Here is a 15,435-nt window from a genome sequence, read left to right on the forward strand (position 1 = left end):
AACTCATAGATTCCCCTTTTTCTAACTAAATTGCTAAATATGATCATGCATTTAAGACGGCTTCATGTGAGTCTTAACTTGATTTGTTTAATTTGCATTATTGAAGAAAAACGTTAAATATAAATTGTTTTTCAATCCAATTCCTAACCATCGATAACACCCACACCAGCAGAAATCAATATTTTGGTTTAAAACACACAAATTTTCTATTTTATAAAAAATTTTGTTAGATCCAAAATCAATATTTTGTAAAGGTAAGACATTTTTAGGAAACACTATCTTAATAATAGTTATTTATTCTTTATATGTAGAACGATCAAGAAATATTATTCCCGAGGTACAATGCTTTTATTCGAACGGAGCAATTCATACTACACTACTAGTTTTTTTAAACTAGAATGAAATCCAGAGGTACACAAGAAAAAACGAATATAGTTTTAATGGAATCTTTATTTGAGAATTCAATTCTGATTTTCGATTTTCATTTTATGTATCTATATATAGAGTATTAAAGGGTACTTATGCACTTCTTTGAAAAGATACAACCTTTCTTTTCGAAATGTTTATGAATAGTTGTATCTATTTTCAATTTTTATATTACAATCTTTTTTTTTTCTTCCATATATAACGTATATATGTTTGTTGTATATATTATAAATAATATAAAAATTTAGTAGCACATTTTATTTGAAAATAATTTATATAATATTATATATTATATTCAACAATTTCAATGTCGTCTTAGCTTAGCATTCTATTTAATGTCCTATGTACATAGTAAGATAGTGACAAGTTCAGGGAAGACACCATCGATTAATAATGTTATATGTATGAATTAAATTGACGTGAGAGATGCACGCAAATTAGGAAGTGTTAGATATGTAGGTGTATGAAAGAGATATTAGTTTTTGTAAATTATTTGAGTTCGATTTAAAAAAAATTAAATTTAATTCAATAATTATCGAGTTAAGTTCAAGTTATTGATCGAATCAAATTTGAATTTAATAATACTTAACTCGAACGACTCACAAGCCTGATCAAGCTTTTTATATCTTTATTAACCTAAGACTTAATTATTCAGTCAAGCTTGAGCTTGAGTACAAAAATTAGTAAATGAGTTTAATTGAGCTCGGCTAGAGTAGCTCAATTATATCTCGAACAGAGCTCAAGTTTGAAAATAGATATTCGATCGAGCTTTAAATTTTAAATTGAGTTCAAGTTCGATAATATTAGGGCTAGCTCGATAATATTAGGGCTCGACTCGATTGCACCCTAGCGGAGGAAGACCAAGAGATGTATAGCAAAACAGCCAATCCCATAGAAAGACTGAAAATGGTGATTAACAGAGGTTTCTATGGGAAAAAAAAGTGGGATAAATTCGAGACAATATAAGCCCCTTCATTTCACTCTGTTGTAGTAAATGATACAGAGAAAGGATTATGGAGAACACGTCTGAGAAATATTTCTTTTAAAATGATTTAGCATGATGCCCAAAATAGTGCATGCCAACCTGGAAAAAGCATGTGTTATATTAGCAAACATAATTCAGCTTTTAATTCAGTTTACCATAGAAAAAAATTAATCTGAAAGGATCCACTAAAGAAAAGGGGGCTCACCTCTGACATTTAGCAGCAAGTAGACCACAAATGATGCCCAGAGCACTGGACTGCAAACAGAGTAAACCCAGGTTCAGACACATTAACAGCAAGGAAGGTTGTCTAGTGTAACACATAAATATAACTAGTACCTTACTCCTACGACGATCTTGAAGTCATCCTCTAATGATCTTTTGATATACTTTTGGAAGTTGAACTTACTTCCAGGAGCTAAATGAACCTACAAGACAAGGTTGAAATAATCAGGAAGGAGGACAAACCAATATCATATACTGTGTTGCCTTTGCAATTGAAAGAAACTCACGTTGATGAATCCATTCCGCAATGTCAAGTAGTCAACCCTCCCAACAGACCTGAAAAATTGTCGAAAGAAGCACCCCTGCAATGAATGTCTAAGAAGATCAGTACTGAACTAGAAAGGTAGCATACACACTAAAACCACGAAATGAACCAAATATTACTAGAAAGGTAGCACATTGTAAGAAATATTTCTCAATAGCGTGATGAAAGATAAAAAAATACAGAAAAATACTACACACAGAAAATAAATAAATTGCTGATCAACAAAAACTTGCAAAATTAAAAATTAAGCCACTTTCAATAATTCAATTAAAGTTCTAAAATCTCCAATGATAAACATAAGAAGCAACTAAACAGAAGTATATGACAGAGCCTAACCTAAATTATAGAGATCATACCTTGAATCCAACTCTGTTGTCTAAGCAAGCATACCAATCTGCTTTCATTTCTTGCAACTGATAAATTAGAAGAGATAGAGAATGGCAACTGATAAATTAGAAGAGATAGAGAATGGCAACTCAACAGAGTGGGATTAGAAGAGAACTGTGTGAATTACAAACATTAATGTTTCTCACATTTGAATATGAGCGGTGTATAAAAAAGATTTATAAAATTACAGGATGAAATGAATTCAAATTACAAGGCCAGCCCAGAGATGGGTTGATAAATTAAGAATAAATCGATTGAATTGGAGAATAAAAAATGGGAGAAAAGAAAATACAATCCTAACCACTAAAAGTCAGTCAAATAAGGGAATAACCGAATAATCAAACCTCTGTTACCCATCCTTGGAGTCTTAGACATCATATTTTTTAGGTTGATGCCAGTGAGCCAAACTTCTCCCCAACGAGCCGAGGAGCATGTCAGTATACCTGGAAAGTATCAGATATGAGGCATCTGAAATAAAACATCAAGTAGAAATACAGAACCGATCACCAGCAGTGTAGTAAAAGTAGAAAAGGGAAAGAAAAACCAACCTAGCACCAAAATGCCTCCATTGGAACCCATATACGGGTCCCAAGTCACCCTCCTCCCTTCTAGTCAACCCAATGCTGAAATTGCAACTCAAACGCAAGTTATAATAACAACACGAAAACAGTAATTAGTTCAACAAGAAATCGACAACAAAAGAGTCTAATACCTATCAAGAAAGTCCCTGGATGCATTACCATCCCATATGTGAATGCCCTTTTCTTGAAGGACCTGTCAGTGATGCAAATATTTTAGAACGAATCATAACCCTCAGTTCTCATATATCAAAACAAAATCTGCAGTTGCTAATTCAACCGTCCCATAAATCACAGTTCTCATCGTTTCCTTGGTTTCCTGGTTCTGGGTTCTTTGATTTTGATTTTCCCTAGAGTTGAATAAGCTTCTGGGTTTCTTTCTTGGATGTGGAAAATAAGGGATTTTAGGGGGGGGGGGGAGTTGGGGATTTCGGGTGGAGGGGGAGGGAATTTTATAAAATGGTGCTATTTTTTTGGAGGGAATTTTTTTTGATTTTATTTGGAATAAAACGACATTGTTTTGCTATGCTAAAATGGTATTATTTTTTTAAAATAAAATTATTTTTTGTGGCGTTATTGTGAAAAACGTCACAAAAAATTATTTCATTTGGAATAAAACGATATTGTTTTGCTATGCTAAAAATCTTTTATTTTGTCTGTTAAAAATTATTAGTTAAGTGATTTTATAAAACATTTATTATTTTTTTTATAAATTAAATTTTTATAAAAAAATTAAATACTCTCAAAATAAATATCGTATATTTTAATAAGAAAAAAAATGATTAAATGGCTGTAATTAATTATTAAGTTAGAATTATCCAATGTACGCAGTTAATCTCTGACATATCAAATTTTTATTAAAGGTTGAGACGTTAATTATGATTTTATATTATTCATTTTCGATCTAATCTCCATTTTATTAGAGATATTTCTTCCTAACTAAAATATAATTATTTTGCTAGATGTTCGATGTGGAATGATTTTAGTTTTTGTATTTTATTTTTATTTGTTATAATTTGGTCCTATATATCCAAAATAGATAGTTACCTATCCGTATCAATTTGTTACATTTTTTATTAATTTTTTTAAATTTAATATTTAAATATATCAAATGGTTTAGATTGAATTTTTTTAGTCATAAACACCGCTAATGTTACCTTTTCCAGCGTTTACAAAAGAAACGCCACTAATAAATTAAATTCTTGTAATGAAACGACACCGTTTTGAAATATTCTAATACATATTAGTGGCGTTTTTGCTATAAACGCCGTCAAAGCTCGCATATTTTATAATTTTTTATATTCAATTATTGTATATTGCATATCAATTTTAAATTAATAATCTTTACAATTTATTATTATCTCTTTTACAATTATATAAGAACTCATTTAGTATATAAATTAAAAAATACTAATTAATCTAAACCTTAAACCCTAACCCGACCCCGAATCTCTAAACTCTAAATCACTAACTCTTAATCCCAAACCCCAAACTCCTAACCACTAAACCCCTAAACCTTATTTAATATATAAATTAAAAAATGCTAATTAATCTAAACCTTAAACCCTAACCCAACCCTGGATCCCTAAACCCTAAACCCTAACATGACCCCGAATCCCTAACCCCTAAACATTATTTAATATATAAATTAAAACACACTAATTAATCTAAACCTAACCCCTAACCCCTAATTCCATAAACCCTAAATCCCTAACTGATCTTAACCTCTAACCCCTAATCGGCCCCTAACCCCTAGCCCCTAACCCATAAACCTTAAATCACAACCCTTAAATCAGAATCCCTAATCCCTAATCCCTAATTCCATAATCTATAAACCTTAAAATTGTAACTTTTAAGCTAACCCTAAATCCTAAATTAACCATATATATGCTATAAACCATATATATTAAACCCTAAACTATAATGATAATTAAATTAAATATTTTAAAATTAATACTATCGTATCTTTTACAATTATATTTGAAATTATTTAATATATAAATTAAAAATCAATCAATTATGTACCCAAAAATTTTTAAAATTATTTTAAATAATTGTATTTTAATTTCTCCATTTTACATTCACCACTCACCACTCACACACCCTAACGAAGTACCCAACGTAATTCGATTAATGATTGCAAATATAAGATATTTAAGTTTTATGATATTTTATTTTACTCATAATTTAATATATTTTTCTAGTAAAGTAGTTTAAATAAACTCTGATTGAAAAATAATAATAAATAGTTAGGAGTTAGGACTTCTCTTTAATAAAAATATTTTGTATTAAACAATATTATTTGTTATCATTTAAATGTAAATTTGACCAATATATACAACAAAATATCAATTTTTTCAACTTATAATAAAAAATATAATTGAAACATTACTTGAGAATATATCAAAGAATGAGATAATTGAAATGGTTTTAGATTTTATTATTATTAGCGGCGCTTTTTCAAAAACGCTGCTAAAGGCCTGAGTATTAGCGGCGCTTTTTCAAAAACGCCGCTAAAGGCCCGAGCATTAGCGGCGCTTCTACAAAAACGCAGCTAAAGGCCCGAGCATTAGCGGGGCTTATCCAAAAACGCCGCTAAAGGCCCAAGCATTAGCGACGCTTCTTCAAAAACGCCGCACCGATAATTAGCGGCGTTTCTTCAAAAACGCCGCTAAAGGCCAGAGCATTAGCAGCGCATTTTCAAAAACGTCGCTAAAGGCCCTAAGGCTTTTTGCAGCGCTTTTCAAAAAACGCCGCTAATGCTTATTTTTAGCGCATTTCCAAAAAGCGCCGCTAATGCTCAACCTTTAGCGGCGTTTTTATAAAAGTGCCGCTAATGCTTGATTTTTAGTGGCGTTTTTTATCCAAACGCTGCTAAAAACCCGTTTTGGTGTAGTGCATTTTTGGCTTTGACTCATTGTTGATCGGATATTGATTGGTATTGATTGACATTGACAACTATTAATCGGTATTGACCATTATTGACCATTCAATTGGCATGTTCACGTGTCATTTAATATTTTTTTAATATTATATATATTATATTGATTAACAATATTAAAAAGTCAAATGTAAATATAAATAATTCAAATATATTAAAAAAGTTTTTTAAAAATATTTTTAATAAAATTATAAAATATAGAAATATAAATTTAAAAAAGTCAAATTAAAATATAAAAATGAAAAAAAGGAATTTAATTTTTTTTAAAACTTGAAAAAAAACTTAAATATTCAAAAATATATATTCTAGGAAAAAAATATTTTTTCAACAACTTTTTAAGTTGTAAAAAATTTAAAAAATATATATCTAAATTCAAAACAATTTAAGTTTTCTCAAGAATATTCATTTTTTAAAATTTAAATATTTTTTTTCTTAATTTTTATCAAAATTTTCAATTTGAATTTATTATTTTCACTTTTAAAAAATTATATAATTTAAAATTTTGTAAAAAAATTGAAAACTTTTTTTAAAACTTTTTAATTTTATATATATATATGATTTTTTTACATTTTAATCAAAATAATATATAATATATTTAAAAAACAAATAGAATACATGGCATGTTCTAATAGCACCATGTGAATGGTCAATGTGGTCAACATCGGTCGACATACAGTCAATGGTGAGTTAAAGTGAAAGGTATTTTTTTAAATTTAAATTTAATATTTTTATGTTAAATAAACTTAATTGTCAAGTGACACATTATAATTGGTTGGATGTTTCATATATTACATTTTGATTAGTATCATTTAACAATCTTTTTTTTTAACGTTATTAAAAAAAGAATTAAACCAAAATGTGCTGCAAACAACAAGAGAAGAGTCAATCAAGTTGACTCGGGGAATTAGTGCTGATAGTGTTTAATAGAAAACTAGGAAAAGCAAAAAAGCAAAACGGTATTTATTCTTCTCATTAATTTTGGGTAAGTAGTTGTATTCTATTGTCTAAGAAGCAGTTGAGCATCAAGTAATTCCCTGAGTGAGAAATGGTATGGTCTCCATCCAGATGAGATAAATCATAGCAATCGAGGGAATGTGAATAATGGTTTTTGCCCGACTCTTCCCTCTGGATTTTTTGTAATCCTTTGGAATTCCCTGTCCCAACTCCCAGCTTGTCTCTGAATCCCATCATAGCCAAAATATGCTGCCCAATTTGTTTGGTGAAACAACATTCTGCAATCAGAACAGATGGTCTTTCGTCTCCCTTTCTCGCTTACGTAAGATGCAGGTTGCATCAACTGTCAGGTAATAAGCTTTACTTAGTGACACGCCACATCTTTTATATTCCAAACTGCTGCTACCTAGTATTTATTGCCAACAAAGGACAAAATATTATTGTCATCCTCCTATCCTATGTTGCTTTTGCCATTTCACCTTTGGAGATCCCACTTACTTCAACAAGCATGACATTTTTCATTTACCACATAATATATTTTCAGCAAAATAATTCAATATCACATTAGACTATTAACTTTCAATTATTATTAACTTCATTAATTAGCACTACAAAAACAAAAGCCCCTAACAATTATAAAAAAAAAAATTGAGTTTGCTAAGGACTAATGGTTTTTATTTATTTTTGAAGGACAAACTGAGTACATCAAAGTTTACTCATAACTGCCAAAAAAAAAACTTAGTTTCACCATTCTACAAAATGGAAAAGTGTTTAAGACAAGCACAGATTTGATCTTCATGCAACCCTCGTGAGATCAAATTAAACAATTGGAACAAGTTTAACAATTAAAATTCTCAAAAAAAAAAAAAAACAACAACAACAATAACCAACATTCATAACTCCAATATAAAGGGATTTGTGCAAAATTGCACACCGGTGCAATGGTCTATGAAATTATTTTATAAAACTATTATAAAAAAATATTATTTCTACAATAAAAATTATTTCATAAAACAATTAATTAAATTACTTAATCATTTTATTTTGCGGTAACTACAATCTAAGGGATTAGTGCAAAACTTTCTTTCATAAAGTTATACAAATTAATCATTTCAAAATAATAAATAAATAAAATACTAACTCTTATCTTTTCTTTCTTTTTTTTTACTTCTCTAATAAAGTTGTACAAATTAATCATTTCAAAATTATGATTAATTGGCTTACTAGTAATAATTCTCACCAAAAGAATAACGAAGAAGAAAATATTTAAATGCAAAAGCTGGCAAATAATAGTTTACTTGACACTCCTCAAAGAAGCACAAAGACAAATCAGCATATGGGTCTTATGGAGATAAGAATTTTCCCATCAAGTTAATGACTTGACGGTAAGCAATTGGCACATAGAAACTCAACCTACCTTTTTAGCTTATTCAATTGAGCAGCTTCTACATAAGTAGCAATGGAGACATTTTAACAAAACATAGCCTCATACAATCAAAGCATCGTCACATCAAGAAGGGCATGAATGCTTGAGACTGGTATTAAGTTTGATTGGATTTTCTTCATTGCTAGGAAGAAAAGTCGAAGGAACTACGATCATAGTGGAGCTGCATTAGCAACTATCGAAAAGGGAACACTGATTGAGTGAAAGGAACTCACATAAAGGAAAGAATGAATACTATATCGAAAAGGGATATTTTTACATATAGAATAAGAGAAATCAGAGTTTTAACCAACTGACAGAATCTTGAACTATCAACTAATTCTGTTTACAATTGACTCTAATATTCACCCATCTACTACTGTGTTGTGATATGAAGTTTCTCTCGCAACTGATAAAAATGAGAAGTGGATAAAGGTTTGGTGAGAATATCAACAATCTGATCACATGCAAGAACTTCGCCAACAATCAATGATCCATCTGCAACCTTCTCAGGAATAAAGAAAAGATCAAATTCAACATTCTTGAATTTAAAGTGAAGAACGAGATTGGCTGCAACAACCAGCACTGGAATTATCACACCAAACAGTAGGTCGGTCTTCAGAAGGTAAATGAAGTTCCCGTAGTAATGGTTCAAGCCATGTAATGTCTGCAGGTGTAGCAGCTATACCTCGATACATTCCTTTAGTCGTCAATTGAGAAACAACTTGTTGTTTCTTAGAGCACCAGGAAACTAGATTCCCACCAAAGTACATAGAATACCAAGTGGTTGACTGGCGATCGTCAAAGTCCAAACCCTAATTTGCATCTGCATGCCCAACTAGAGACTACCTGTTAGCGAATGTAATTTCTAACCCATGGTCAATAGTAGTACAGAGGTAACATAAGATGCGTTTGATGGCAACGAAGTGAACATCAGTCGGATTGTGCATGAACTGACATATACGATTAACTGCATACGCAATATCAGGTCGGGTAAGAACCACATATTGGAAGGCACCGACAATGCTTCGATACTCTTGTGGATAAAAAAAGGTGTCCCCATGTGTTTGGATAGAGAGTAAGAACTAACCATAGGTGTAGAGACGCCTTTAGCTTTGTCCATATGACATCGTTCGAACAAGTTGATAACTCTTGAAAAGAGTTATATTTCGTGCCTTTAGACCTAGCTAATTGCCTGTACTTAAGTACATCTTGTTGCATTTTTAGGACATTTTAGTTAGCATTTTTAATATTGCATTAGGACTTGGACTGTGTTGGAATTAGGTGCTTTTAATCTCTTGCAGTGGAGTTTTTTGTGTAACAGGAACAAGTTGTGGAACGAGGAAATAAAGAAGTGAAGTTTTGTCAGGGAAAACTACATACAGTTTGCTAGCACGGGTGCTGTGCCAATGCCGGGAAGACCAAGTCAACATTTTTCGCGTAATAGTCCCAATTCAAATTCAAACTTGTACCAGATAAATCCCCCTAAAAAAGGATATAATCACGAGCTATTAGCCAACCCTATTCTAATCTATTTATAAAAGCCGATGAAAAGAACCTCACAAACGGCGAAAAAAATGAGAGAGATCCTTAGGCGTGAATAGGGGTCTCGCTACGCAAAGGACAGGAAGTCGAAAGTAGTCTTTCTTAGCCATCACAGGATGTTGTGCTGCCGGCGTGTGGACTGGGCAAGCGAAAGCTTCTTTCCGAAGTTTGCTTTTTTTATTTCCATTCATGTTTCTTTGAAAGATTGAATTGAAGTAGTTGAATGCAATGTCGGATAATATTTTTGTTTAAAATTTTATTTCCCAGCCCATGAGATAAATCTCATGAGCAATGTCGGATAATAGAGGCAGTATTTATCTAATTTACTTTTGTAGCACCCCTAACCCGTTTCCGTCACCGAAATAGGGTTATAGAGCATTACTAGACCTATCGGACAATTTATAATTAATATACAAATAATTATCAAATATAATATAAAATAATCTTAAAGTCCCTTAGATAATCTCTCGAGGTCTATAATACGAGTTGGGAGTGATTCGGGACTAATTCGAAAACTCGGGGAATTTTTTTTGCAAACTCAATATAACCCCTTTATAAATATCTAACCTTCCCTGCAATCTCAACCGCAACCAATTCACAATCAATATGGAAACCAACACATTTTCACATTCAAACATATTTAAATCATGCCTAAAACATTTACTTATCAAATTGATCAACAACATTCATAATACTATGTAAAAGTTAACTAATAAACTTCGTTCATTTCATTTCAATTTTAGTACCAAACTAACTCAAAAGTATATCAATTTAACTTACTATAACCATCAATTCATCTTAAGTTCAAACATGCATTTTCTCAACACTTAAACAACCAATTCATATGGCCAAATACACACCAACCTTTAAAAGCCAAATCTCATGGCTAATATCATAACTCCAAACATACCAAGATGACACTAGCCTATACATGCCATATACCAAATATATACAATTCAAAAGTGCCAACTTAGATGTCTGATAGCGCGATGATGTTCCCGACGACTTTTGGATCTGAGCTAGCCTTGATTCTCTATAAAACATAAGAAAATAACACGAAGTAAGCTTCATAGCTTAGTAAGCTTGTAACTGAATAATTCAATAGATCAAATACATACAATTCAACTAATTGTTCTTAACATCACCATATATACAATTACAATAAACCTTTCTCATGTCTTAAAACATGATCAAATACCATTTCATTATCTTTCTCTATTAAATACTCGAATAGGTTCTGTATGTACCTGTATCGTCTCGTACTAACCTCTTTCTCAATCATCTCAATGATATTTATAATTCAATTCAACTAGGTCGAATTCAAATAAATCTCAAACACATAAACATTTAACTAACTCATATAATTGCATACTATCACATTAAGTACTAAACTTACCTTAATATTGCATGAACATATAACTTCACACATACCTGAACCATTCAACTCAAATTCACATTCGGAATTGTTAAGATCATACGAAAATCATATAAAACTCGTACAATGCTATATATCGGATATGGTCTTACATGTTAACGCATATCGATACCACTGTCCCAAACAGGATCTTATATGAATCATATACGATGCCAATGTCCCAAACATGGTCTTACACGTTTTCTCACTTTGATGCCAATGTCCCAGACATGGTCTTACACGAAATCACACCTCGAAAGTCCTAATATCATGACATCAATATCCAATACATTTACTAAGGTTCATTCAGAGCTTTCGACTTCGTAATTAAATCAATTCATGCACGAAACCAGTCATCCACTGCTCAAATCAATTAGGCAATATATATCCATATACGAATCAAATTCGGTAATGTACATCTATATTCAAATCAAATTAGGCAATGAATATCCATATACAAATCGAATTCGACAATGTATAACCATATACAAATCAAATTCGGCAATGTATATCTATATACAAATCAAATTCGGCAATGTATAAAACATATACATTTAAATTCAAAAACATTTATTTACTTATGAACTTACCTCATACTCAGAATTGACGAATCGGATTGATTACTCGATAATTTTGCCTTTCTCCTGATCTAATTCTAGATTCCTCTTTTCTTGATCTATATGTATTCAAAATTAACTCATTTAATCATATAATCATTCAATTCAGTCCAAAAACACATATTTAAGCCAATTTGCACTTTAGCCCTAAACTTTCACATTTCTTACAATTTAGTCCCTATTTAAAAAATACACAAAATTCATAAAATTCAACAAGACCCATGCTTGGCCGAATTACCATAGTGCCCTTAGCATCCCATATTTCACATTTATTCACACTTTTAACCCCACATTTTCATCTTTTCACAATTTAATCCCTAATTTGCATTTTCATCAAAAATTACTTTATAAAATATGAAAATCTAACATCAAATATTCATATTTCACTATTAAACATCAAAGAACAAATAAGCTCATCAATGGCAACTATCAAAATATTTAACAGTTTTGAAATCGAAGACATGGGCTAGCTAGTACTAGTTGTAACGATCACAAAAACATAAAAAAAATTAAAAACAGATTAAAAATACATCCCAAATTGAAGGATATAAGATTGCCGAAAGTTAAGCACAAAAAATGGCTTTTGTCTTTGTGAAATTTGGTTGAAGAAAGATGATACAAAATGGTGTTTAATGTGGTTTTATTTATTATTAACTTTAATTACCTAATTACTTAATTAACCTTTATAAACTTTAAAAATTATGCAAATGCCAAGCCATTAAAATCCACTATCAACTCTAATAGGCTAATTACCATATAAGGACTTCCTCTTTAAAGCCCTATAGGTATTTAATACCTTTAGCTATTAGAACTCAACTTTTACGCTTTACGCGATTTAGTCCTTTTTACCGAATTAAGCATTCAAACAGTAAAGTTCTTTACGAAACTTTCACCTAATAATTCTATCATGCTGTGAATTTTAATATGATAATAAAATTAATATTTTAACTTCAGATTTGTGGTCTTGAAACCACTATTCTGATTTGACCTAAAAACGGGCTATTACAACTTTACTGTTTCATTTGATTATTCCTATTTCTTAATTAAAATGCAAACGATCTCTAGATATAGAGGGCTGTTTGCATGCTAAAAACTGATTTTAATTTTGAGAGGGTTGGAGTGGTTGGATTAAAATTAAATGAAATGAGCAAGTATTCGACTGACACTTGTCGTCGACTCTAGACATAGAGTCATGATCATACAGAAGAAACCCACACAAGATATCTAAAAAGCCTATAGACACGGGCAAGGTAACTTTAGGTTTTGCTCTCGCGAGAGACAGACCATTTTAGAACTCTTTTTGCAGTAAAGTAGATACGATTTTTCCAAGGCATTATTAACAATAAGGGTTGATTTTGGGTAATCTCGACCTTCCGAATTAACATCACTCTATCTTTATTCTTTGTCGTAGTATCTTTGTCACAACATATTTAGTTGTTTATTTCTTTATTTATGTTCTATTGGGATAATCACTCTCATTATTGCCATTACATTTCTGCTTTGCCTTTTGCCATAGAATTTCCAGTTATTCATTAATTCCACGTATTGCTTACATCATTACTCCACTAATTTCCATTGCATATTTATCATTGAATTTTCTATAGCATTAATCTCATTTTATTATAATAACTTGACCACTTTTGTGCCTCAATCCGAACCTTGTGGGAACGATACTCACTCATTTTTATTACTTGATTCAATGTGTATACTTGCACAAAATCACATATCATTTCACACACGACACAAGTCAAGGATCTATTTTAGCTGACAAAGATGAAGTCCACCATTCGAAAGACTCGTTACCTCTATACCCAAGAAATAGTGAAGGAATCCCATATTTTTAAGTGAAAACTCAGTGTGGAGTTGTTGAAGAAAAACATCAATCTTTGAACTGGAGTAACCCGTAATAATGATGTTATTTACATGCACCAAGACATATATCTAGGATAGATTAGTAATACGAATAAACAAAGATGCATCGGATTTGGAAAGTGTGAAACCAATGGATTTAAGAAAATCTTTCAACTTATTAAACCAGGCTATTGGAGCTTGTCGCAGACCATACAAAGCTTTGTTTAGATGACATAGAATGGGTTGCCCATTTTCATCTGTTTGGACATAACTAAGAGGCTACTACATGTATACTTCCTCTGTCAAATCACCATTAAGAAGGGCATTATTGACATCAACTTGTCACAATGTCCACCGTTTAGTAACAACAATAGACAAAATGGTGCAAATTGTAGCAAGTTTGACTACGAGACTAAATGTCTCACGAAAGTCAAACCTAGTAACTTGAGAACACCCTTTACCAACCAATCATCCTTTCTGGTGAGCCACTGTACCATCTAGATTTCATTTGATTTTAAAAAGCCATTTGCAACCAATTGCCTTTTGACCAGAAGGTAAAAGGAAGTAAAGTCTAAGTGTTGTTATGAATCAAAGCATCATATTCCTCCTAAGAAGCTATTCTCTATTCCACACTAGCAAAGGCTTTTTCTATAGTATAAGGCTCTTGTTCAGTAAGCTCAACTATCAGAACCTTCGATTTAAAAATTCTGGCTTTCGACCAAGTGACAATAGAATGAGTATTAACAAGCCGCAGTGGAAGATGATCAACAGAAACGAGAACTTCTAGTGTATGAGAGAAAGTGCTGGATTTACTGTCAAAACAATGAGTAGCATTATCGGTGTCAACATTCATGGTCGAAAAAGAAGGGTCTGGAGCTGGCTGAGGAAGAGAAGCCGACGGATGAACCAAAGGAGAAACATCCATGAATACCTTGCTTGAAGAAGCGGAATGAATGAGAGGAAGAAAGGTGGTGACCTAATTGGATGCTAGAGACACAAATGGAGCACTAGAGGAAGCAAATAAGAAGCAGTCCTCATCAAACACCACATGTCGAGAAATAAACACTCGTCTATCTGGAGCAAGACATTGGTAACCTTTGTGTTGGGGGTTATAGCTAAGAAAAGTACATAGTTGATATCGAAACTCTAACTTATGCTGATTAAATGGTCGAAGATACGGATAGCAACAACACCCAAAAACACGAAGGTGATCATATTCTAGAGGAGTACCATAAAGCACCAAATACGGAGACTGATTTTGAAGAATCGGAGTGGGTAACCGATTTATCAAATGAATAGCTCATGAAAATGCATATCCCCAATACTTTATTGGCAAATGGGCTTGATCTAGTAATGTAAGCCCAACTTCTACCACATGGTGGTACTTTCTTTCGATAATCCCCTTGTGCTCAGATATGTGTGGACATGTAACATGATGGATAATGCAATGCTGAGCCAACAAAGACCTAAATAGACAAAATTCACCACTCCAGTCACTCTGAAACTGCTTTATATCTTTTCCAAGCTGAAGTTTCACCAACTTTTGAAATAAGATAAAACAATCAACAGCTTGAGACTTTTTTAAATGAGAAACAACCATGTAAATGTACTACAAACATCAACACATGAAACATAATGCCAACTAGTCCCAGAACTAACAGGAGTGGGACCCCATAGATCAGAAATAATGAGATTAAATGGATGATGATACATGGTGGTAGAAGCTAAAAATGGTAACTTGTGTGACTTCCTTTGTTGACAAGAAGA

At 31.8% G+C, this 15,435-nt stretch overlaps 1 protein-coding gene across 1 annotated transcript; it reads right to left on the reverse strand.

Moving 5' to 3' along the window:
- Window positions 1-1,377: 1,377 nt before the first annotated feature.
- On the reverse strand, window positions 1,378-3,390 carry LOC107910755 (MLO-like protein 10). The gene is made up of 9 exons (XM_016838737.2): window positions 3,204-3,390; window positions 3,058-3,119; window positions 2,894-2,968; window positions 2,690-2,788; window positions 2,315-2,371; window positions 1,921-1,995; window positions 1,748-1,836; window positions 1,617-1,666; window positions 1,378-1,510 (listed from the first exon to the last, which is right to left on the reverse strand). Exons 5-9 carry the CDS (start codon window positions 2,360-2,362, stop codon window positions 1,479-1,481), a joined length of 294 nt encoding a protein of 97 aa, XP_016694226.1. The 5' UTR covers window positions 2,363-2,371; window positions 2,690-2,788; window positions 2,894-2,968; window positions 3,058-3,119; window positions 3,204-3,390; the 3' UTR covers window positions 1,378-1,478.
- Between the last annotated feature and the right edge of the window lie 12,045 nt (window positions 3,391-15,435).

This window comes from Gossypium hirsutum, chromosome D02 (assembly GCF_007990345.1).
Source record: "Gossypium hirsutum isolate 1008001.06 chromosome D02, Gossypium_hirsutum_v2.1, whole genome shotgun sequence".
Classification (NCBI taxonomy): Eukaryota; Viridiplantae; Streptophyta; class Magnoliopsida; order Malvales; family Malvaceae; genus Gossypium; species Gossypium hirsutum.